The following is a 26,970-nucleotide window of genomic DNA, read 5'->3' as shown; positions in this document are numbered from 1 at the left end:
CGACACAGCAATGCAAAGGTTTACACTGCCAGTGAGTAGTGATCGGGCTTCAATTACCATTGCTCTCTGAAAGGAGTTTATATGTCCTGCCCCTGGCTTCGTGGGTTTCCTCCCACAGTCCAGAGTTAGGGTTAGTGAGTTGTGGGCATGCTGTGTTGGTGCTGGAAACATGGTGACACTTGTGGGCTGCTTTCAGCATACCTTGGACTATGTTGGACTTTGATAGTCAGTTTACATTTCTCTGTATGTTTCGAGGTTTCAATGTACACGTGGCTAATAAAGGCAATCCAGTCAAATCTAGTGACAGGCAGAGACACCCCAGACTGTGAGTTGGTGCTTTACTGATTGCAGAATCTGTGCAAAGTGAGGCAGTGGTCCCAGACCCTTCATCAGAATGCTGCTTCACTTCTGATGACCGAAAGTGTGAACCGTGTAATGATTTGATCTTTATGAACGGTATGCAAGACAGCATTCTCACTGTACCTCAGTACACGTGACAATGATACAGCAATTTACCAATTTAGGATCATTTGTTAAAATTTTAATTGAATATGAAGTAAAAAATACTGGATGCATAATGGGCCTGATAACACAGCCTCAGAATAGAGGGATGTCTATTTAGGACAGAGATGAGGAAGACTTTCTTTAGTCAGAGGGTGGTGAATCTGTGGAATTCATTGCCACAGACGGCTGTGGAGGCCAAGTCATTGGGTATATTTAAAGCAGAGGTTGATAGGTTCTTGATTAGTCAGGGTGTCAAAGGTTATTGTCAGAAAGCAGGAGAATGGGGTTGAGAGGGTTAATAAATCAGCCATGATGGGTTGGCAGAGTATATTTGAAGGGCTGAATGGCCTTATTCTGCTCCAATGTCTTGTGGTCTTATCCTGTGATACTAATTGCTTTGGTAGGTTCGATTACTACAACACAGAGTTTTGACCGGGAGAGGCAGCGAGAATACGCCGTGTCCGTGACTGCGACTGACCAGGCCCAGGAGCCGTTGATTGGCGTCTGTCAGCTGACCATACTCATTGCCGATGAAAATGACAATGACCCGAAGTTTGAGAACAGTCGCTATCAATGTAAGCACCAGACCACAGGTGCTACCGATGGATAAGTGGCCCTACAAAGCCAATTTTCTAATCATTAATCGTTTTAGACTCGATGTTGGACTTTGTGCAAGGGTCGGTAAGACAAGAGATTCTGCAGATGCCCAAGATCCAGGAGCCAGGCAGCATCTATGGAAATGATAAACAGTCGATGTTTCGGGCCAAGACCCTAAGGACTGGAAAGTGAGGGGGAAGAGGTCCGAATAAGGTGTGGGGAGGGGGAGGAGTGCACGCTGGCAGGTGATAAGTGAGACCAGGTGAGGGGGACAGTGGAGGGAATGAAGTGAGAAGCTGGGAATAGATGGAAGAGGGGTCCCTCTTCCTTCCCTTTCCTCACATGGTCCACTCTCCTCTCCTATCGACTACCCCCACTCGCTTCTTTTGAATGCTCTCTCCCTCTACACCATCCAGTATCTCTTTGGGAACTACAGCACACGAAGTATGCTGACTGGCCCTGTTTGCTTCTTTTAAACTCTCTCCCTTTATTCAGTCTGGTGTCTTGTCGGGAACTACAGCACACGAAGTATGCTGACTGGCCCTGTTTGTTTCTTTTAAACTCTCTCTCCCTCTATGCAACCCGGTGTCTCCTCGAGAACACCCAGCCCAGTAGGCCACACGGTATTGTTTATCTGTGTGTTTGTTTGTTTATTTATTTATTTTTATTTGCACTGTGTGTCTTTTGCACATTGACTGTTTGTCAGTCTTTGTGTGTCATTTTTCATTGAGTCTATTGGACTTCTGTGAATGCCTGCAAGAAAATACATTGGGGTTCGGGTTCGGGCAGTATATGATGTTATAGATGTGCTTCCATAATAAATTTATTTTGAACTTTGAAATCTATCTTGTAGCAGTAAAATGCTACATCACTCATTTCTCTGCTCAAATAGGAAGTGCAGCGTAGATTCACGAGGTTAATTCCTGGGATGTCTGGACTGTCTTACGCAGAGAGGTTAGAGAGACTGGGCTTGTACACGCTGGAATTAAGGAGATTAAGAGGGGATCTGATTGAAACATATAAGATTATTAAGGGATTGGACAAGATAGAGGCAGGAAATATGTTCCAGATGCTGGGAGAGGCCAGTACCAGAGGGCATGGTTTGAGAATAAGGGGTAGGTCATTTAGGACAGAGTTAAGGAAAAACTTCTTCTCCCAGAGAGTTGTGGGGGTCTGGAATGCACTGCCTCGGAAGGTAGTGGAGGCCAATTCTCTGGATGCTTTCAAGAAGGAGCTAGATAGGTATCTTATGGATAGGGGAATCAAGGGATATGGGGACAAGGCAGGAACCGGGTATTGATAGTAATTGATCAGCCATGATCTCAAAATGGTGGTGCAGGCTCGAAGGGCCGAATGGTCTACTTCTGCACCTATTGTCTATTGTCTATAAATAAGAATATCCCAAAGACATGATCAGTACGTGAGACAAGGTGGAACAATTAGGTTCAAATACAGTTTTAAGAAGTCTGTGACCATAACAACGGAATGAATCTTGTTCCTAGATTACCTGCGCGAGGACACGCCAGTTGGCACGAGTTTCCTGCGAGCAGCGGCTCATGATGATGACCATGGGACCAATGCAGCCATCACCTATTCGATATCAGGGCAGGAGCCGGAGTATTTCCAGATCAGCCCCAGCACGGGCTGGATTTATGTCAATCACCCTATTTCCCAGGTAGGACAATTACATCCACAGTATTGGGAGTGTTATTGGACAGAAAGTCTTCAGACTCCTGCTCACGAGAATCTGCAGATGCTGAAAATCCAGAGTAACACACACAATGCAGGCCGGAGAGGAATGAACAGTCAAAGTTATGGGCCGAGACCTTCATCAGGACTGGAAAGGAAGAGGAAAGGCTCCAGAATAGGAAGGTGGGGGAGGGGAAGGAGTACAAGCTGGAAAGTGATAGGTGAAGCCAGCTGGGTGGGGAAGGGGAGATGAGAGTCATAGAGAGCACTACAGCATGAAAACAGGCCCTTTGGCCCATCTAGTCCATGCCAAGCTATTAATCAGCCCAGTTTCTTCCACCTGCACTGGACCATCACCCTCCATACCCCTACCATCCAAGTAGGTATCCAAATTTCTCCTAAGCGTTGAAATTGACTCTGCATCTACCACTTACACTGGCAGATTGTTCCACATTCGCATCACTCTCTGAGTGAAGAAGTTTCCCCTCATGCTCCCCTTAAACATTTCAACTTTCACCCTTAAACCATGAACTCTGGTTGTAGTCTGACCCAGCCACAGCCTCAGTTTAGCAGAGCTGAGTAATCATTGTGGAGCAGTGAGCAGGACCAGCTCGACCCTCACCTCTGGTCCCAATACCCTATTCAACCTTCCTCTATAACTCAAGTGTTCGGGTAAAACCCCAGCAACCTTTCCGTGCAGTATTTCAATCTCTTTGCTCAGTGAATTGTTAGGCTGAATTTGGTGGTGAATGGATGGTGTGATTATTGTTACTGCTTTCCGCGTTGTTAGGAGACTAGCACAGGTTTATTCGTTGAAATTTTGTAGCTGATCTGTGAGAACTCGTGAACTGAGTTGTGTTACATCACAGCTCTTCATTTGGCTTTAGTTCCGTGAGAACTTGTCATCATCACCATCATCATCATTATGAGCCGTGTCAGCGATGTGGGCGGTCGTGCTCTTTCCATGACCATGATTGCTCTTGGCAAATTTTTCTACAGAATTGGTTTGTCATTGCAGTGTCTTTACAAGATGGATGACCCCAGCCATTATCAATATTCTTCAGAGATTGTCCGTATAGCGTCAGTGGTCACATAAGCAGGACTTGTGATATGCACCAGCTGCTCATGTGACCATCTGCCCTGTGGCTTCATGTCACCCTGATTGGGGGGCTAAGCAGGTGGTACACCTTACCCAAGGGTGACCTGCAGGCTAGTGGAGGGAAGGAGCACCTCACACCTCCTTTGGTAGAGTCAATTCTCCACCCTCTTGTATATTGCAGAACTTGTACCTTTTGCAAAAAAACACAATGCAGTTACTTTACAGTCCCTTCGGAATAATAAGGATGAAAATTGATTATTTTCAAAATGAAATTATAATTATCTACTTTATTTTTATTGCATTTTCGATTTATAAAAGAATTCAAATCCATTTAATATTTTTAATATATTTTGTTAATGTTATTTCTGCTAATGGCATAGCAAATTTGAACAGAATCAGGGAAATTGTGTCATGATGAAATATTTTACAACCATTCCTGTTAGTCTGAAGATGCCTTCGGGCCTGGTTATTATCGATATCTGGGGACCTGGTTATATTTGCCCTGCTAAATAAAATGTCTGCAAATTAACAAAATCCTTCCAGTTCAGTGATTTTATTTGCACTACTCCAGGGGCTCCCAATCTTCTTCATGCCATGGATCAATACCACTAAGCAAGGGGTCCATGGACCCCAGGTTGGGAGCCCCTGCGCTAGTGCAGAAGTATAGGACCAGAGGGCACATCCTCAGAATAGAGGGACATCTATTTAGACTGGAGGTGAGTAGGAATTTCTTTAGCCGGGGGGTGGTGAATCTGTGGAATTCACTGCCAGACACTGGGTGGATTTAAAGCAGATTTTGATAGGTTCTTGATGACTAAGGGTGTTAGAGGTTTCAGGGAAAAGGCAGCAAAATGGGGTTGAGAGAGATAATAAATCAGCCATGATGGAATAACAGCACAGATTCGATGGGCTGAATGGTCTAATTCTACTCCTACTCCTATGTCTCATGGAGTTCAGAATAATGTTGTGTTCCAGGTCGCGCATATCAGCTGTCAGATTACAGCAATGGACGGAGGCGATCGAAGCAGCCACGTGGAGTTAACTGTTTTTATCACCAATATACACAACCAGCCACCACAGTGGGAGCAGGAAACCTATCAGATAACAATCCCGGAGAACACTACACGAGACTTGAGGATCGTGGTACGTAATGCATGTCAAACTGGCAGTAAGGAAGCCAAATGCGGCACGAGTGTTCCTTTTGGGAGGACTAGAATATGAAAATAAGGATGGAATGTTAAAGGCATCGGTCAGACACACTTGGAGTATCGTCAGCCTTGTTGAGAAAGGCTGTGCTGACATTGGAGAGGGTCCAGAGGATCCCAGGATTTTTCCTATAGTGGGAGAGTCTAGGACAAGATGGCACAACCTCAGAATAGAGGGATCGTCCATTTAGAACAGAGATGAAGAAGAGTTTAGTTAGAGAGTAGTGAATCTGTGCCCCCTATCTAAGCAGTTAGTTTTGAGGTGTTGGTGTTAGGACCTCTTCTTTACACATTATATTTGAATGATTTGGATGATGGAATTGATGGTTTTGTGGATGATATGAAGATTGATGGAGGGGCAGGTAATTTTGAGGAAGTAGAGAGGCTACAAAAGGACTTAGATAGATTATGAGAAGGAGCAAAGAAGTGGCAGATGGAATACAGTGGCAGGAAGTGTACGGTCCTGCACTTTGGCAGAAGAAATAAAGGCATAGAGTATTTTCTAAATGGGGAGAAAATTCAAAGATCAGAGCTGCAGAGGGACTTGGGAGTCCTCGTGCAGGATTCCCTAAAGGTTAACCCGCAGGTTGAGTTGGTGGTGAAGAAGGCAAATGTGATGTTAGCATTCATTTTGAGAGGACTAAAATATAAAAGCAAGGATATAATGTTAAAGGCATCCGTCAGATCACACTTGGAGTATTGGGAGCAGTTTTGAGCCCGTTACCTAAGAAAGGATTTGCTGTAATTGTAGACTGGCCAGAGGAGGTTCACGAGAATGATCCTGGGAATGAAAGGGTTAACATGTGAGGAACGTTTGATGGCTCTGTGTCTGTTCAAACCCCCAAACATCACTCGTTTATCATTTCCTGTCAGTCACCTCTTGCACAGACACTCCTGTGCCCAGCATCACTTTATGGACATAAAATCAATATATATAAGCTGTTTTATGTATTTATATTTATTGTGTTTTCTTTAGTATTATTGTTTTTCTTATCTCATTGTGTTTTTTTGTGCTGCATAGGATCCAGAGTAACAATTATTTTGTTCTCCTTTGCACTTGTATACAGGAAATGACATTAAACAATCTTGAAGTCCCCATTCTTCATCTGAGACACTGGAGACTAATTGTCGGCAGTCTATACGAGAAATCCCAAATCCAATCTAATCCCATCCTCATCCGATTGCTTTTATGTGCCTTTTCCAGCAGGAGATACTTGGTAGCAACAGAAGCGGAGATCTATGTGGAATATTCTTCCAACTGGGTTATTTGAAAAGCCTGATTAACATTTTATTCAGTTTGGAAATAAAGTGTGTTATAAATAATAAATTCATGCAATCGAATAATGTGACACAGTGGGAAAATAATACAATCAAAAATTCTGGTGTATCACTCTGAACAACATCCTACCCGTATAAAAATCAGATGAGTACTTTAGTCATTAAACCATGTAAATAAAGCTATCACATTCTCCGAATAAAATCCAGAGGAACTGAATAAAGAGAAACTTATTTTTATTTTAAAGATACAGAAAAGGACCTTCTATCCCTTTAAGCCGCACCACCCCAGCAAGCCACTGATTTAACCCTAGGCTAATCACGGGACAATTTACAATGACCATGCAACCTGCTAACCCGTACGTGTTATGTTTCAAAACATCGATCTAATTCAAAGAAAACATAGGCGTACAGAGAATGCGAGTGTAACTTTGTCTTTACTTTAAACGAGGCGTGCACGTATCACATGGTATGCACTTAACCTATATTTACATATTACCCACAATGAATAATTAAATGAACAAGGAATGCTTAATCAAACAATATATATAAAAGATTACTCAAATATTACTGAAATACTAAATACACAACAGTACGTCTTTGGACTGTGGGAGGAAATCTACACGCATACGGGAGGGAACGTTGGAACTGAACTCTGAATTGAATCCCTACATCCCAAGTTGCAATAGTGTCGCACTAACCGCTACACTACTGTGGTACCCCAATAACTGCAGGTTCATGACCTAAATTAAGAGCTGAAACATAGGCTGTTAGAGCTCCCGTGGCAATGCTGATCGGAGAGCTATTTCCCTTCCTTTCATTGGGATAATGCTGATGTATGATAACAAACCAGAGACTTTTGCACATGCTCCTCATTACTATTTCCTTTCATCTCTGTGAGGGTTTATTTCCATTTTACACCTCTTCACGCCGTCTGTACTCAGTTTGGGAGCTACTTACCGAAACACTGTAAGGAATTTAACAGTCTACATAATAAATTCTGACAGGACTGGAACACTTTTCTTGCATTTGCTGAATAAATTCATATCTTGGGAATTCTTCTTCTTTGGTAAGAAATTCTTTGTTCTTTTTACAATTAGTGTCCAGAAATTGAATTAAGTATCTCCTTTTATGAAGAGATTAATTTTATTTGTCATACGTACAGTGAAATGTGTTGTTCCAGCCAATGCAAATGAGCAAAGATTGTGCTGGGGGCAGCCCACAAGTGTCACCACTTCCCCAGCGCTGAAGTAGCATGCTCACAACTCATTAACCCTGAATCATAAGGTCATAAGATCATTGGGCCATTCAGCCCATTGAAACTGCTCCACCATTCCATCATGGCTGATTTATTATCCCTCTCAACCCCATTCTCCTGCTTCTCCCTGTAATATTTGATGCCCTGACTAATTAAAAACCTATCAATCCCTCTTTTAGATATAATGACTTGGCCTCCACAGCCACCAGTGATAATGAATTCCACAGATTCACCATCCTCTGGTTAAAGAAATCCCTCCCCCTCTCTGTTCTAAACGGACATCTTTCTTTTCTGAGGCTGTGTCCTCTGGTCTTAGACACCCCCGTTGTGGGAAACATCCTCTCCACATCCACTCTGTCTAGACCTTTCAACATTTAACAGGGTTCAATGAGATCCGCCCTCATTCTTCTACACCCCAGCGAGGTCAGTCCCAGAGCCATCAAATACGCCTCATACGTTAACCCTTTCATCCCTAGGATCATTCTTGTGAGCCTCTCCAATGCCAGCACATCCTTTCAGAATCAGAATCAGATTCAGGTTTATTATTAATTTTTTTATTTTGTGGCAACAGTACACTACAATATATGGAAATACTAAACATTGTAATAAGAATATATAAATAGTGCAAAAAAAGTGCAAAATAGCAAGGTAGAGTTTATGGGTTCATTCAGAAATCTGATAGTGGAGGGGACAGTCTGTTCTTGAATCGTTGAGTGTGTGCCGTCAGGCACCCAGGTGGTAGCAATGAGAAGAGGACAGGTCCTGGGAGATGGGGATCCTTCCTGATGGATGATACCTTTTTACAGTCATGGCCTTTTGAAGATGCCCTCAAATGCCAGAGAGGCTAGTACCCCTGATTGAGCTGACTGCAGTTCTCAGATGTGGAGCCCAAAACTCCCCACAGTACTGCAGGTGCAATCTGACCGGTGCCATTGCAACAATACGTAATGTAATTCATTATGCAGACATGTCGAGTCCTCTGAATGTAAGTCAGGCAGCATCTGTAGAGGGAAATGAACCATGAACAATAAACATTCCCCTCCGTAGATGCTGCCTGTCTTGCAGAATATTGTGTGTGCTGTTAGTAATTATGAGTTTTTTTTGTTTCTGACTGTAGACGGTGAAGGCCACATCTCCTCTTGGGGATCCCAGAGTCACATACAACCTAGAGGAAGGACAGGTCCCTGAGACGAACATGCCTGTCCGCTTCTATCTGAAACCCAACCGAGCAAATGGATCAGCTTCCATTTTAGTCGCAGAACCACTGGACTTTGAAGGGACGAAGTTTTTCACACTGCGGGTCAGGGCTCAGAATGTGGCTGCTATACCACTGGCCTCCTTTGCCACCATCTACATAAACTTGACAGGTAGCGTTGAGTGCTTCCGGGTATCGTTACAGTCCGCAGACTCCTTGACACTACAAATATCCCCCTCTCTTCCTCATGCTGCCCGTGAGGCGGCGCGGCACGGCAGCAGCGGCCTTTCAGACCTGGTGTTACTTTCATTTAATTTTCTAGTTTAAGTTTGATACACAATTTTCGATTAGGGCACATGCATAACAGAGCGGCTATCTACCATCGCCAGATACTACTACAATACAGAGATCGCCCAAAAAACAAACCTTCACAAAGATCTAACACGAGGAAATCTGCAGATGCTGGAAATTCGAACAACACACACAAAATGCTGGTGGAACACAGCAGGCCAGGCAGCATCTATAAGGAGAAGCACTGTTGACGTCTCGGGCCAAGACCCTTCATCAGGACTCTCCTATAAGGAGAAGCACAGTCGATGTCTCGGGCCAAGACCCTTCATCAGGACTCTCCTATAAGGAGAAGCACTGTCGACGTTTTGGGCTGAGACCCTTTGTCAGGACGAAGGGTCTCAGCCCGAGACGTCGACAGTGCTTCTCCTTATAGATGCTGCCTGGCCTGCTGTGTTCCACCAGCATTTTGTGTGTGTTCTTCACAAAGATCTGCTGGCTGAATTACATGACCTCGGCTTGCTGAGGGGAATCGGGCCTACATTCCTCGGACTCGCCTGATGCGGGTGGCCGGAGATGGAGATGTCGTAAGCGATGTGGGAGGAAGCGGAAGCGAGGAGAGCGGGCAGGGGTCCGTGCCAGGAGAAAAGCCAACCCTAGCCGGCCGGCTCTCCCACCCATTCTGCTCTCCAGTGTCTGCTCCCTGGACAATAAAATGGACCACATCCGATTCCAACGAAACACTCGGCGGGAGTACAGAGTCTGCTGTGCGTATGTTTTCAGAGTCACGGCTCACTGATGGAATTCCGGACGCTGCCACGGGCTCGCCTTGTTTCCAGCGGACAGGGACGCAGCTCTCTCCGGTAAGACTCACGGTGGCTTGTGTGCTTCCATCAACACGGAATGGAGCAAGAACTCTGTGCTGGTTTCCAGACACTGCTCATCGCCACTGGAGTTTGTGGCTGTTCGATGCAGACCATTTTATTTACCACGGGAATTCACCTTCTATTCGGTGTCTACATTCCCCCCAGCGCTAATGCTAAGGAGGCGCTCTGTGAACTGTATGGGGCTATTAGCGAACTGCAGACCGCACACCCTGATGGACTGTTTATTGTCGCCGGAGATTTTAACCACGTGAACCTTAAATCAGTGCTCCCCCAATTCTATCAGTATGTGGACTTTGCAACGAGGGGGGAGAACACACTGGACCTGGTTTACACAAACTCCCCGACGCGTACCGGGCAGAGCCTCACCCCCACCTCGGACACTCAGACCACATCTCCGTTATGCTAATCCCAGCATACAGACCGCTCGTCAGGCGCTCCAGACCAGTTCAGAAGCAGGTGAAAACCTGGCCAGCAGGAGCCATCTCTGCTCTTCAAGACTGCTTTGAGCACACTGACTGGCCCATGTTCAGGGAGGCTGCAACCGATGGCGACTCTACCAACTTAGAGGAGTACACAGCATCAGTGACCAGCTACATCAGCAAGTGCATTGATGATGTTACTCTGTCCAAGACCGTCACTACACGCTCCAACCAGAAGCCATGGATGACCGCAGAGGTGCGTGGGCTGCTGAGGTCCCGCGACTCCGCCTTCAGAGCAGGCAACAAGGCAGCCCTAACAACAGCGAGGGCCAAACTGTCCCGAGCCATCAGAGGGGCAAAGCGTGCACACGCCCGGCTAATCCACAGCCACTTCCAGGACAGCGGCGACACGCAGCGCATGTGGAAAGGCACCCAGGACATCACCAACTACAGGACAACATCACCTGACTGTGCAGGTGATGCCTCCCTCCCAGATGCGCTGAATAACTTCTACGCCCATTTTGAGGTGGAAAATGACGCAGCGGCGAGGAAGTCCACCCCTCCTACAAATGACCAGGTGCTGTGTCTCACCGTGGCCGATGTGAGAAGAACCCTGTGCAGGGTCAACCCACAGAAGGCTGCTGGACCAGACAACATCCCTGGTAGAGTGCTCAGAGGATGTGCAGACCAGCTAGCAGATGTTCTCACTGACATCTTCAACATCTCCCTGAGCAGTGCCACCGTTCCAACGTGCTTCAAGGCCGCCACCATCGTCCCTGTGCTGAGCGAAGGGCGCTGAGTAGGCTACGGTCAATTATGGATAACTCTGAACATCCTCTACATAGCACCATCCAGAGACAGAGAAGCAGTTTCAGCGACAGGTTACTATCGATGCAATGCTCCTCAGACAGGATGAAGAGGTCAATACTCCCCAATGCCATTAGGCTTTACAATTCTACCGCCAGGACTTAAGAACTTTTTAAAAGCTATTATTAATGCTTTTTGAGATAGTGATTTAGATGCATATCATATTTTTTTTTACTGAGTTAAGTATTGTATGTAATTAGTTTTGCTACAACAAGTGTATGGGACATTGGAAAAAAGTTGAATTTCCCCATGGAGATGAATAAAGTTATCTATCTATCTATCTATCTATCTAAGATGTCTTCAGTGCCCTGCCTAAATGACTACCGTCCCGTTGCACTCACATCCATCGTGATGAAGTGTTTGGAGAGGCTCGACATGAGGCATATCAAGACCCTGCTGCCCCCCTCACTGGACCCCCTGCAGTTTGTGTACCGTCCCAACCGCTCAACAGATGACGCCATTGCCACCACCCTCCACCTGGTCCTAACCCACCTGGACAAAAAAGACACATACGTTCGGATGCTGTTCATAGACTTCAGTTCAGCATTCAACACAATCATCCCTCAGAAACTGATTGGAAAGCTGAGCCTACTGGGCCTGAACACCTCCCTCTGCAACTGGATCCTAGACTTCCTGACTGGGAGACCTCAGTCAGTCCAGATCGGGAGCAGCATCTCCAACACCATCACACTGAGCACGGGGGCTCCCCAGGGCTGTGTGCTCAGTCCACTGCTGTTCACTCTACTGACCCATGACTGTGCTGCAACACACAGCTCGAACCACATCATCAAGTTCGCCGATGACACAACTGTGGTGGGTCTCATCAGCAAGAACAACGAGTCAGCTTACAGAGAGGAAGTGCAGAAGCTAACAGATTGGTGCAGAGCTAACAACCTGTTTCTAAATGTGAACAAAACAAAAGAGATGGTTGTTGACTTCAGGAGGGCACGGAGCGACCACTCCCCGCTGAACATCGACGGCTCCTCGGTAGAGATCGTTAAGAGCACCAAATTTCTTGGTGTTCACCTGGCGGAGAATTTCACCTGGTCCCTCAACACCAGCTCCATAGCAAAGAAAGCCCAGCAGCGTCTCTACTTTCTGCGAAGGCTGAGGAAAGTCCATCTCCCACCCCCCATCCTCATCACATTCTACAGGGGTTGTATTGAGAGCATCCTGAGCAGCTGCATCACTGCCTGGTTCAGAAATTGCCCCATCTCGGATCGCAAGACCCTGTAGCGGATAGTGAGGTCAGCTGAGAAGATCATCAGGGTCCCTCTTCCTGCTATCACAGACATTTACACTACACGCTGTATCCACATTATGAAGGACCCCATGCACCCCTCATACAATCTCTTCTCCGTCCTGCCATCCGGGAAAAGGCTCCAAAGATTCGGGCTCTCACGACCAGACTATGTAACAGTTTCTTCCCCCAAGCTATCAGACTCCTCAATACCCAGAGCCTGGACTGATAACTTACTGCCCTACTGTCCTGTTTATTATTTATTGTAATGCCTGCACTGTTTTTGTGCACTTTATGCAGTCCAGTGTAGGTCTGTAGTCTAGTGTAGCTTTCTCCGTGTTGTTTTTTTACGTAGTTCAGTCTAGTTTTTGTACTGTGTTATGTAACACCATGGTCCTGAAAAACATTGTCTCATTTTCACTATGTACTGTACCAGCAGTTATGGTCGAAATGACAATAAAAGTGACTTGACTTGACTACAATATAGAAAATACTGATTAAAACTAGATTAGATTAGATTTGAGTTGCGGTGTGGAGATATGTCTCTGCCAAAGTTGGTGTAAGATGTTCTACCTTTCCCTTTCAAAATGATTGTCTTTTGCTCAGTTTGAAGTTTGTATTGACAATACCTTTAAAATTATTACTTCTAAAGGAAGTACAATGAATTAGTGATGAGATTGAGCTGTGCACATTGATGCACCTTCTTACCGTTCGATTTTCCAGATGTCAACGACAACGTTCCTTTCTTTACCTCATCAACGTACGAGGCTACAGTCCCAGAAGGGGCTGCTGTGGGCATGTCAGTTGTAAAGGTATCTGCGACCGATCTGGATTCTGGTCGTCATGGGAAGGTGAGAAATTGGGTTGCATGTGCTGTGGTTGTCTGAGTGTATCCATTTATCTACAGCACACTTCCGTGAGGTTTGAGACATACAGGATCATCAAAGTTCAAAGTTAATTTATTATGAAAGTACATGTTTCATATGCTACCGTGAGATTAATTTTCTTATGGGAAATCACAGAAACTACAAAGAAACACAATAGAATCAATGAAAGACTGCACCCACAGGACAGAAAAACAACCAGTGTGCAAAATACAACAAACTGTGCAAATACAAAAGAAAGAAAATAATAATAATAATAAATATGCAATAATTATTGAGAACATGAGATGACGAGTCCTTGAAAATGAGTCCGTAGATTGTGGGAACAGTTCAGTAATGGGGCAAGTGAAGTTGAGTGAAGTTATCTCCTCTGGTTCAGGAGCCTGATGGTTGAGGGTAATAACTGTTCCTGAACCTGGTGGTGTGGGACCTGAGGCTCCTGACGGCAGCAGTGAGAGGAGAGCACAGCCTGGGCGGTGGGGGTCCCTGATGAAGGATGCTGCTTTCCTGCAGTAACACTCCTTGTAGATATACTCAGCTTACTCAACTAAGATGTGGGCAATAGGGGCCGATTTGTCCCAATCCCATCAGGGTATTAAACATCCACACCAGGACCACCAGACTGCTGTAGGTTTTCTAATGTTCTAAAAACAGCTACTTTCCCCAAGCAGTAAGGCTGATCAACATCTCCACCCACTAACCCACCCCTCCACACCCCCAGCCACCACTACTTTATCATTTCCTGTCAATCACCTTACGTACAGACACCCTTGTGCCTAGCCTCACTCAATGGACATATACAGTCAATCTGTGTATATGAGCTATTTTATGTATTTATATTTATTGTGTTTTTTAAATTATTACATTCTTTATCTTATTTTGTTTTGTGCTGCATCGGATCTAAAGTAACAATTATTTTGTTCTCATTTACACTTGTGTACAGGAAATGATATTAATGTTGAATCTTGAATCGCCAGCAGAAATCAGCATATCCTGATCAAGGGTCTCAGCCTGAAACATCAACCGTTTATTCCTCTCCACTGAGGTGCTGCCTGACCTGCTGAGTTCCCCCAGCATTTTGTGTGTGTTGCTCTGGATTTCCAGCATCTGCAGAATCTGTTCAATTAGGGACAAATCAAAGCAAAGTTTAATTATCATCCAAACCATACGTGGATACAGCTGGATGAGAAAGCCTTCCTCCGGGGTCAAGGCGCAAAACATTTAAAACAGCAACCAAACATTAAAGAAAAACAAGTAACATAAATCATAATATCAAACAAAGCAGCATATCCACTAAAAGAAACATATTGTCCAAGACCCAGAGCGACCATGTCCAGCAATGGATTGTACCGTCTCCCTGCCATGTACACACACACACAATCCGGCTTGTCACTCCACCACTCGAACACGGGAGGGCAGCACAGAAGGGACAGGCTGGGCCCAGCCAAGCTCAACCACGCTATACTGCTTCCGTGTCACCTGGTCTGCAGCAGCTCTCGACAAAAGGGGATAACTACACTCATTTTCCCCATCATTGAGATGTTCCTACAATCAATGATCTCACTTTAAGGATTCTTTATCTTGTTATTTCATGTTCTATTGCTATTTCCTTATATTTGCATTTGCACAGTTTGTTGTCTTCTGCCCGCTGATTGATCCTGTTATAGTTATTATCTATAGATCTGCTGAGTATGCCCACAAGAAAATTAATTTCAGGGTTGTATATGGTGACAGAAATGAACTTGAATAATAAATTTACTTTGAACTTGTTCTGCAGCAGTAGTACATTACAATACATAATAATAAAAATAAAACTACAAAGTACAATAAGAAAATATATATTAAAATTAAATTAAATAAGTAATGCAAAAAGGAGAAAAAAACAGTGAGGTAGTCTAAGCAACACACAAAATGCTGGAGGAACTCAGCAGCTGGAGAAACTCAGGTTTCGGGCAGGGATCCTCCATCGGGCCTGACCTGCTGAGTTCCTCCAGCATTGTGTGCGTGTTGTTTGGGTTTCCAGCATCTGCAGATTTCTTCTTGTTTGTGAGGTAGTGTTCATGGGTTCATTGCCAATTCAGAAATCTTGATAGTGGCGGGGAAGAAGCTGTTCCTGAAACATTGAGTGTGTGTCTTCAAACTCCACCATGGACATTCCCAACTCTGGCTGCAAAAGAGGGAGGGCTGGGCATGGGACTAGCAACTCCATCTCATAAAAACCCAGTACTACATGAACGCCAACAAAAGCCTCAAAGATCTCATCCCTGGGGGAGCAGGATACTAAGAAGATGGGCTACACCTGGGAGAACTGGAAAGGCGGGCCCAGGACAGAGGACTCGGGTGAGCTGTTGTCGGTGGCCTATGCCAGGCCCAGAAGGGGTGATGGCTTTAAGAAGAAGAAGAAGTGTGTCTTCAGGCTCCTGTACCTCCCTCTTGATGTTAACAATGAGAAGAGATCATGTCCTTGATGATGAATGCCACCTTTCTGAGGCATTTGAATGTGTCCTCAGTGGTGGAGAAGCTGGAGTGAACATCAAAATAGTCACTGTCCTGACAGAGAAAGCACAACTTCATGTGCGACACCTCGGTCAACCTTATTTGGGTCAGGTATTGTGTTGAGTGTTCAGTACAAAGGTTGTTGGATAAGTTTCTTAACTACATCCCAGGAGTAACAGGACATCGAGGTGTAATAATCACTTTCGCAGAGAGTTATAAACTCAGTCAGTTCCATCATGGGCACTAGCCTCCCCAACATCCAGACCATCTTCAAAAGGTGATGCCTCAAAAAGTCAGCATCCATCACTAAGGACCCCCATCTCCCAGGACACGCCCTCTTCCCATTGCTACCATCAGGGAGGATGTAGACACACAGTCAAAGTTTCAAAAACAACTTCTTCCCCTCTGCCATCAGATTTTTAAATAAACTTTGAGCCCATGAACACCACCTCACTTTTCTTTTCTCTGCCTTTTTGCACTACTTACTAAATTTAATTTTTATATAAATTTATTATTGTATTTTATATGCTTTATTATTATTATATATTACAATGACCTGCTGCTGTAAAACAACAAATTTCATGAGATAGGCCAGTGACCTGATTCTGATTCTAAAATTGAATTCTCCAGTTTGTAGAAGGGATGGTGAGGATGGGTGTCCAGTCAAATCCGGTCACGCCTTTGGTCAAATGCAAATCGAACAGTCTTGATAATAATTCCCAGCATGCAGACGTGGTCACGTCATCTGAATTCTGAACACCGCCACTGGAAGGTTACCAGCAACTGCTCCCCATTACTTCCTGGCAGTCCCAGGGAAGTCAATATTGCAGATTATATTTCACAGGCTGAAGTGATTGCAGCAATTTCTGGACTTGGCTTGGTAACATTTTATGGAATTGGTAGAGAAATGAAAACCCATCTATGCTGCTTTGGGGTATTTATTTATTTATTCAGTTGTTTGTTTCTTTGTTTGTTTATTTGCTTGCTTCTGTATTTACTTATCTATCTATCTATCTATCTATCTATCTGTCTATATCTCTATCTATCCGTCTATTTATCTATCTATCTATCATTCTGTCTAACTATTGGGACTGTGGGAGGAAACCAGAACACCCAGAGGAAACCCAGACTGTCACAGGGAGAACGTACAAGTTCCTTACAGATGGCACCAGGACTGAAGTCTAAACTCTGCGTTTCCCGCTGGAACAGCATTGTGCTAAGCACAACATTACTATTGCACTTGGACGTGCAAGAGCCTCCAGCCCTTGAGTGGAGAAAGCAGGAGGGGATCTGCAACAACTTACTGGAGGAACTCAATGGGTTGAGCAGCATCTGTGGAAGGAAATCAGTTGTCAACGTGTTGGGTCAGAACCCTGTATCTGAGTCCTGAGGCAGAGTTTCAACCCAAAGCATTGACAATTTACTGTTTGTGATATTTATGAGTGACCTGCATGGGTGAATTGGTAAGTTTGGAGACAATACAAAGACTGGTGATGTTGTGGATGGTGTGGAAGACTGGCAATGAATACAACAGCATATAAACCAGTTGCAAATATGGGCAGAGAAATGGTAGATGGAATATAACTGACAACATCTTTTCCCAGGGTTGAAATGTCTAATTCCAGAGGGCACACATTTGAGGTGAAGGAAGGTAATTTCAAAGGAGTTGTGAGGGGCAAGTTTTTTACACAGAGAGTGCTGGGTGCCTGGAATGCGCTGCCTGGGGTGGTGGGAGAGGCAGAAACATTAGAGATTTTTAAGAGATATTTAGATAGACTCGTGAATGTGAGGAAAATTGAAGGATAGGGAGGCAGAAGAGATTAGTTTAGTTGGCCATTTGGTTACTATTTTACTCATTTAATTCAGCACAACATTGTGGGCTGAAGGGCCTGTTCCTGTGCTGTACTGTTCAAGGGAGGTTGAGAGGGATAATAAATCAACCATCATTGCACAGTGGAGGGCTCAAATGGGCTGAATGGCCTAATTCTGTCGCTAAGTCTGATGGCCTCACATCTCTGTTATAAGGTATGCTTCGGGTAAGTCATTGATGTCAGAGTCTGGGGTTAGAGCTGATGTCAAAGGCCATTCCTTTGGTTTACTTCCATATTTATATTTGCTGATGACATAAGAAAGATCAAAGATTTAAAGATTTCATTTTTGTCACATGTGCATCGAAGTGTGAAATGAGTTGTTCGCATAAACAACTGACACAGTCCGGGGATGTGCTGGGGGCAGCCCACAAGAATCGCCATGTTTCCGGTGCCAACATAGCAGGCCCGCAGCCTACTAGCCCAAAACCACAGCGCAGTAGCCTAACAGAAAAATGGAGTTTTACGTTGGAGGGAAGGGGTAGAATGATCTTTGAGTAGGTTAAAAGGTTGGAACAACACTGTGCCCAAAGGGCCTGTAATGTTCCATATTCTATGTTTTATGTCCTGTGTTCTAACCCGTGCATCGTTAGAATGTGGGAGGAAACCAGAGCACCCACAGGTCATGGGGAGATGTACAAATCGTGGGAAATGAATACAGTCAGTGGTGCGAATTGAACCGCTGGCATCACACTATCCACTATGCTGCCATACCATCCTCTATGCTATCAGGCCACTCCTTTGCCCCATCAGCCCCAAAGCCAACCTATATTGCTTTTAGGGTTGGGTCAGTAGCATAGCAGTTAATGCATCTCTTTAGTACCAGCGAGCCAGGTTCAATTCCCACCACTGTCTGTAAGGAGTTTATCTGGAGTTTGGAATTCGTATGTTCTCTCCAGTGATTTCTGCGTTTCCTCTAGATGCTCTGGTTTCTTCCCTCAGTCCAAAGACACACCAGTTCATAGGTTAATTGGTCACATGGGTGTAATTGGATGGAGTGGTCTCGTTGGGCCTGTTACTGTGCGTATATCTCAATAATACATAAATACCCATCCCCCATGTGACCAGTTCTCCCAACAGTCCCTTTGACTACCACCTTCTCACCTTTCCTCCAAATTGCCTCTCACCAAAGCATTAGAGATTGGGAAACGTCTGCTTGATTCTCACCTGTTAACTTCCCTCCCTCTACCAGGTGAATTATGCCATAGTGAAGGACCTCAGTGGAGATTATCGTTACTTCAGCATTGATTTTGAGACGGGGGTTATCTTCACCCAGACATCCTTTGACAGAGAGGTGAAAGGATCATACTTAATAGAGGTCCAGTCCCAAGACAACTCGGAGTCTGCCCGGCCAGGCAAACAAGGACAACCCAACACAGGTACACACCTCACAGCCATCGACTCACATCATTAATGTATTTGTTTGTCTACAGAGAACGAGCTACATTGTTTGGGTATTATATGTGTGGTGGTTGTCCGTCCTGTCCGACAATGACAGGAGATCTGTGTGGGAGAGTTTTAAAGTGGAAGAGCTATGGCACCTGGGCAGTTCCACTCTCTCGACCTCGAAAGTCCAGGTCCAGTGATATCTGTAGTCATCACAAACTGGGGTTTCCCTTGGTTGCAGTGGATGGCCATGACATCATCTGTGCCTCGTCATGCCCTTCGCTCCCCACGGAGAGTTCCAGAATGACCTTCCTGCCCGTTGGAGCTCACCGTAGATCTCATTTGCCCAGTCCACCGGAGCTGACTGTGCATGCTCGGTCAGGCCTGTCCTGTCCCTATCTCACTGGGGTATGAGGCCCACCAGCTACCCTCGCCTGGTTTAGCCCACCTATCAAAGCAGTGTGCTGACCAGGGTGTGGCCACTGTCACATGCAAACAGCTACTTGGAGCTACAGGTGAGAGCTGAGTGTCCGATGGGGACCAAAGGGGAATGACACCACAAGCCCCTTGACCGGAGGTGATAACCCTCCCTGGACACTCCATACAACCCCATTTTGAAACTAACCCAATGAATACGTACATAACAACAAAATAAAATGTCCAAGTATTACGAGTGGAAAGTAAAAGTATTGTTAATATTACTTGGATATTTAGACATTGAAACTAACTCGATGATCTAATTCCAAACTGGCACAGCTGGAGGAAAGCCATGTGACCACAGAGAGAACGTACAAACTCCTTACAGACAGTGGTGGGAAGTAGTAACAATAACAATATTTTGACCAATCTGTTATTACAGATGAGACAGTCCTTATCCAGCCAGTTGTAATTATACAGGATAAACCAGTAAGAGCAGCTTGCTTAATAGATGTCGCCATTCCAAACACACACACGTAATTTACAGACATCAGTAAGTGAAAAACATCTGAAGCAAGCAGATTTAAAGGAGGAAACTGGAAGATTTTGGAACATGAACAACATATATCGTTAGTATGGATGGGTTGGATTCCACCGAGGAGCACCGCTGAACGCCACAGGAGATCCTATCTCCCTGTGGCTGTAAGACTCTACAACTCCTCCTCCTTCAGTAGACGAGTATATGGTTTCTTCGAACATCTATATTTTGCACTATTACTTTTTAATAAACATGTTGACTTCTTTTCATTCCTCAGTTATTACATTATGTATTTTTAAGTATGTATTTCTGACTAAGCAAACTTGCAACATTAACCCTGATGAAGGGTTTCGGCCCAAAACGTCATCACTACCTCCTCCCATAGATGCTGTCTGGCCTGCTGAGTTCTGCCAGCATTTTGTGTTTTTATTGCAACATTAATTTCCTTTGGCATAAATATCTTACAGCTTTAATCTGAGTGTTGGAGAGCTATGGTGCAGGTCAATGGGACTAGGCAGATTAAGAGTTTGGCACAGATTAGATGGGCCAAAGGGCCTGCTTCTGGGCTCTCTGACTCTATGGCTCTAACTCTGGTATGCTTTAGATTGCTATATGGTGATTCTTTATCAATGGACATGTTGTTCTCTTCATTCGCAGACATGGCATACGTGAGGATTTTTGTCAGCGATGTGAATGACAACGCACCATTTTTCCCTCAGGAAGCCTATACTATCAGTGTAGACGAGGACAAGGACATTGGGTTTGTTGTGATAACAGTGTCTGCTAACGACGGAGATGAAGGTGGGTCTGTATGGATCTTCCTCCTTTTGTTCTCATTTCAGAATCAGATTCATTATCACTGACTTACACTCATATAACTCCTCTACCCAATAAAGTGGCCACTGTCTGCGTGTTCATGGTCTTCTGCTGCTGTAGCTCATCCACTTCAATGTCTGATGTGCTGTGCATTCAGAGATGCTCTTCTGCACACCACTGTTGTAACGTGTGGTTATTTGAGTTACTGTCATCTTCCTGTCAGCTGAACCAGTCTGGCCATTCTCCTCCGACCTCTCTCATTAACGATGAGTTTTCATCCACAGAACCACTGCTCACTGGATTTTTTTTTGAGCCATGCTCTATAACTCTAGAGACTGTTGTCCCAGGTGATCAGCAGATTCTGAAATACTCAAACCACCCCGTCTGGCACCAAAAATCATTCCACAGTCAAAGTCACTTAGATCACATTTCTTCCCCATTCTGATGTTTGACCTGAACATCAACTGAACCTCTTGAACATATCAGCATGCTTTTATACATTGAGTTGCTGCCACATGATTGGCTGATTAGATATTAGCAGTAACGAGCAAGTGTACAGCTGTACCTAATAAAAATAGTTACACTGACAGCTAACCCGGGTCACTGGCACTGTGATAGTTACACTGACTGCTAACCCGGGTCACTGGCACTGTGATAGTTACACTGACAGCTAACCCGAATCACTGGCACTGTGATAGTTACACTAACTGCTAACCCGAATCACTGGCACTGTGATAGTTACACTGGCTGCTAACCCGGGTCACTGGCTCTGTAATAGTTACACTGACAGCTAACCCGAATCACTGGCACTGTGATAGTTACACTGACTGCTAACCCGTGTCACTGGCACTGTGATAGTTACACTGACTGCTAACCCGGGTCACTGGCACTGTGATAGTTACACTGACTGCTAACCCGGGTCACTGGCACTGTGATAGTTACACTGACTGCTAACCCGGGTCACTGGCACTGTGATAGTTACACTGACTGCTAACCCGGGTCACTGGCACTGTGATAGTTACACTGACTGCTAACCCGGGTCACTGGCACTGTGATAGTTACACTGACTGCTAACCCGGGTCACTGGCACTGTGATAGTTACACTGACTGCTAACCCGGGTCACTGGCACTGTGATAGTTACACTGACAACTAACCCGAATCACTGGCACTGTGATAGTTACACTGACTGCTAACCCGGGTCACTGGCACTGTGATAGTTACACTGACTGCTAACCCGTGTCACTGGCACTGTGATAGTTACACTGACAACTAACCCGAATCACTGGCACTGTGATAGTTACACTGACTGCTAACCCGGGTCACTGGCACTGTGATAGTTACACTGACTGCTAACCCGTGTCACTGGCACTGTGATAGTTACACTGACAACTAACCCGAATCACTGGCACTGTGATAGTTACACTGACTGCTAACCCGGGTCACTGGCACTGTGATAGTTACACTGACAGCTAACCCGTGTCACTGGCACTGTGATAGTTACACTGACTGCTAACCCGTGTCACTGGCACTGTGATAGTTACACTGACAACTAACCCGAATCACTGGCACTGTGATAGTTACACTGACTGCTAACCCGGGTCACTGGCACTGTGATAGTTACACTGACTGCTAACCCGTGTCACTGGCACTGTGATAGTTACACTGACTGCTAACCCGGGTCACTGGCACTGTGATAGTTACACTGACTGCTAACCTGAATCACTGGCACTGTAGTTACACTGACTGCTAACCCGGGTCACTGGCACTGTGATAGTTACACTGACTGCTAACCCGGGTCACTGACACTGTAATAGTTACACTGACAGCTAACCCGAATCACTGGCACTGTGATAGTTACACTGACTGCTAACCCGGGTCACTGGCACTGTGATAGTTACACTGACTGCTAACCCGGGTCACTGGCACTGTGATAGTTACACTGACACCCTCTGGTGTCCCTCCTCCTTCTCTTTCTCCCATGGTCTACTCTTCTCTCCTGTCAGATTCCTTCTTCTTCATCCCTTTACTTTTTCCATGTGTCTCCTCCCAGCTTCTAACTTCATCGCCACTCCCACCCACCCACCTTCTCCCTCATCTGGTCTCGCCTATCACCTGCCAGCTTTCACTTTTTCCACCCCCCCCCCCCACCTTTTTATTCTGGGTTCTTCCCCCTTGCTTTCCAGTCCAAATGGTGGGTCTTGCCCCAAAACGCTGACTGTTGATTCATTTCCATGAATGCTCCTTGACCTGCTAAGCTCCCCCAGCATTTTGTGTAGTGGTGCTCTGGATTTCCAGCATCCGCAGAATCGCTTCTGGCACCTTCCCCACCCCACCCCCTTTCCAGTTCCGGTGAAGCGGCCCGAAACATCAGCTGTTTATTCCTCTCCATTGATGCTGCCTGACCTGCTAAGTTGTGTTTGTGTTACTCTGAATTGAATCACTTTACACTTAGTAGTGCTGCCCTCATCTGGCAAGAACCGAGCTCTGGATTTCTGTCCGGAAAACTTTCCACTTTCTTTAACCAGTTTATCCTTATATCCCTTTAATTAACACAGTGCCTATTTCAATTCAGCTTCTGTTTGCATGTTCGATTTTGTTAATTGGCCTCGGAAGGAGCAGTTAGCCAAGTTGGGGTCTGGAATTTCCACTGAACGAGTCAGAATCAAGTATATCTCGTGAAATTTGTTGTTATGTGGCAGCTGTACATTGTAGTATATAAAATATACAATAAGTTTATACACACATATTAAACAAGTAGTGCAGAAAAAGAGAGCAAAGATGGTGAGGAGGTGTTCATGTCAGTTCAGCAATCTGATGGCAGAGGGGAAGAAGCTCTTCCTGAAACATTGATTGCTCCTGTGCCTCCTCCTTGAGATACCCCTCATTTTTCTGAACTCTAGTGAGTACAGGCCCAGAGACATCAAACACTCCTCATATGTTCAACCTTTCATTCCTGGAATCAATCTCGTGAACCACTCCAACGTCAGCTCATATATTCTTACATTAGGAGCTCTAAACTGGCCACAATACTCCGTGAGACCTCACCAAACCCTCAGCATTACAGTTATGCTTTTATATTCTAGTCCTGTCACAGAGGGCATTTCCTGGAATGCGTGAGAGTCCTTAATGATGGATGCTGCCTTTTTGAGGCATCACCTTTTGAAGAAGTTCATGGTGGAGCTGGTTGGGTTTACAACCCTCTGCAGCTTTTTCCAGTCCTGTACGATGGAGGCTCCATAACAGGCAGTGATGCAACCAGTTAGAATGCTCTCCACGGTATATATTGCAAGATTCTTTGGTGACGTATCAAATCTCCTCAAACTCCCGATGAAGCATAGCTGCTGGTGTGCCTTCTTTGTAACTGCATCGATATGTCGGACCCAGGACAGGCCCTCACTGTTTCCCCACTTGAGATGGCATCTATCCAGGGAAGTTCCTCCATCATCAGCTTGGCCTTCAAAGCAGACTCTAACACATCAGCAAGGCTCTGTCTAGATCAGGGGTTCCCAACCTTCTTTATGCCATAGACCAATCTCATTGAGCAAGAGGTCCATGGACCCCAACAATGCCTGTCCATGAGAATCCTTTGACAGGTAGTTCACTCAGCCACCCCCAAAGTTCTAAACAATTGGAATATTTGTGAATATTCATGGACACTGGGAAACATAAAAGATTCACCATCGTGGAAGAATATACGAGATCTTTCTTGGTGTAAGAAATGGGAAGCTTTAATATATAAAAAATACAAGGAAGATGAAATGATCAAAAGTTATGACATAATCTAATTTAATGAAAAATCAAATGACTATAATTTAATTGCAGCGTATGTTAGTGTAACAAATAGGAAAAGAGTTTTTGGAAATTGGAGCGTATTCTGAAGTAAAACCCTAATGGGACATTACAGCACAGCACAGGCTCTTCAGCCCGCAATGTTCTGCTGACCATTTAACCATGAGAAACTTAAGATCAAAGTACATTTATTATCAAAGTATGTATATATTATTCAACCTTGAGATTCATCTCCTTACACACCACGTCACAACCACTCTGCACCTTCAAGACTTCCGTTCACACCACAGAAATGCCCGGTTGCACAGGCGGTTCAAAAGCTCATCTCCGAAAGGGAAGGTGCAGGCTGCCAGTGGCAGTGGCCATTTACCAGAAGTGTGAGTAATAAAGTAGTTAGTAGCTGTGTTTGCTGCCAGCAAGCGCCATGTTAAACCAGAAGATCAATCTATCGATGAAAATAATGTAAAGACAAAGATTTACAGTACAGGAATGTGATCTTTCACGTCAAGGGTTTGTCTATTGCTGGGTCCTCGGGTCGTTGCAGAGTGCAGGACTCTGGCCACAAGGTTGTGCAGATGCTTTAACCTACTCCAAGATCAAATCTAACCCTTCCCTCCTATGTGACCGTCCATTGTTCTATCATCCATGTGCCCACCTAAGAGTTTCTTAAATGTCCCTAATGTATCTGCCTCTACCACCACCTCTGGTCGGGTGTTCCACTCTCTGTACCAAAGAACAGCCTCTGACCTTCTCCCCATACGTTACTCCAATCATCTTAAAATTTGTCACTCTTTATTTATGTACAGTTTTTTTTTATTTGATTCTTTTGTGTTTCTTTATTTTTTCTGTAAATGCCTGTAAGAAAACTATTCTCAGGGTGATATAGACTGGTATGGAGGAGCCACTGCATAGGATCGGAAAAAGCTGCAGACAGTTGTAAACTAGCCCAGCTCTAACTGAGCACTAGCCTCCCCTGCACTGAGGAAATCTTCCAAAGGTGATGACTCAGAAATATGGTATCCATCATTCAGGACCCCCATCACCCAGGACATGCCCTCTTCTCATTGCTACCATCAAGGAGGAGATACAGGAGCCTGAAGATACTCACTCAATGTTTCAGGAACAGCTTCTTCCCCTCTGCCATCAGATTTCCGAATGGACAATCAACCCATGAACACTAGCTTACTACTTTTACTCTCTTTCTGCACTCCCTTAAATATATATATATATAATATTTTTAGTTATGAATTACAATGTACTGCTGCTGCAAAACAACGAATTTCATGACATATGCTGGTGGTATTAAACCTGATTCTGATTCTATTGTATGTTCTTTGATAATAAATTTAATTTGAACTTTGAACACATATCTGAGGAAGAATGCATTTCAATCGGGCTCTTCCTACAGGAGCAAACGCTAAGCTGCGGTACCAGATCGCATCAGGAAACGTTAAGGGGGCGTTTGACGTGGAGCCAGAGGTTGGAACAATCTTTGTAGCTCAGCGGCTAAACTACGAGGACGAGCAGCGGTATGAACTGCGGCTGGTGGCATCGGATGGAAAATGGGAGAACCAAACATTGGTGACGGTCAATGTCATCAACAAGAATGATGAGGCACCCGTCTTCACACAGAACGAGTACCATGGCAGCATCAGGGAAGAGCTTGTAGAACAGCCGGTATTCGTCCTACAGGTCTGTGGCTCTCTTTATTCAGAGATACAGCCCGGTAACAGGCCCTTCTGGCCAAACGAGCCCGCAACACCTAATTACACCCATGTCTTCAATTAACCTACTCAGCTGTACACCTTTGGAATGTGGCAGGAAGCTGGAGAACCCAGAGACAATGCACGCAATCACCGGCTGAACGTGCAAACTCCTTACAGAGGGAGACGGAATTGAACTGGATCACTGGCACTGTGATAGTTACACTGGCTGCTAACCTGGGTCACTGGCACTGTGATAGTTACACTGACTGCTAACCCGGGTCACTGGCACTGTGATAGTTACACTGACTGCTAACCTGGGTCAATGGCACTGTGATAGTTACACTGACTGCTAACCCGAATCACTGGCACTGTGATAGTTACACTGACTGCTAACCTGAATCACTGGCACTGTGATAGTTACACTGACTGCTAACCCGGGTCACTGGCACTGTGATAGTTACACTGGCTGCTAACCCGGGTCACTGGCACTGTGATAGTTACACTGACTGCTAACCCGGGTCACTGGCACTGTGATAGTTACACTGA

General features: G+C 45.0%; 1 protein-coding gene across 1 annotated transcript in view; it reads left to right on the top strand.

Annotated features, from left to right (window-relative positions):
- LOC140713847 (neural-cadherin) overlaps positions 1–26,970 on the top strand; it is a 295,732-nt gene that overhangs the window by 195,679 nt on the left and 73,083 nt on the right. The window contains exons 10-17 of the mRNA XM_073024473.1: positions 909–1,079; positions 2,604–2,776; positions 4,865–5,032; positions 8,745–8,994; positions 13,247–13,374; positions 18,964–19,150; positions 20,770–20,913; positions 26,127–26,410. Coding sequence (XP_072880574.1) covers positions 909–1,079; positions 2,604–2,776; positions 4,865–5,032; positions 8,745–8,994; positions 13,247–13,374; positions 18,964–19,150; positions 20,770–20,913; positions 26,127–26,410 — 1,505 coding nt within the window. The remainder of the gene's footprint in view (positions 1–908; positions 1,080–2,603; positions 2,777–4,864; positions 5,033–8,744; positions 8,995–13,246; positions 13,375–18,963; positions 19,151–20,769; positions 20,914–26,126; positions 26,411–26,970) is intronic.

Source organism: Hemitrygon akajei, chromosome 1 (genome assembly GCF_048418815.1).
Source record: "Hemitrygon akajei chromosome 1, sHemAka1.3, whole genome shotgun sequence".
Taxonomy (NCBI): Eukaryota; Metazoa; Chordata; class Chondrichthyes; order Myliobatiformes; family Dasyatidae; genus Hemitrygon; species Hemitrygon akajei.
This window is presented reverse-complemented; position numbering and strand designations above follow the sequence as displayed.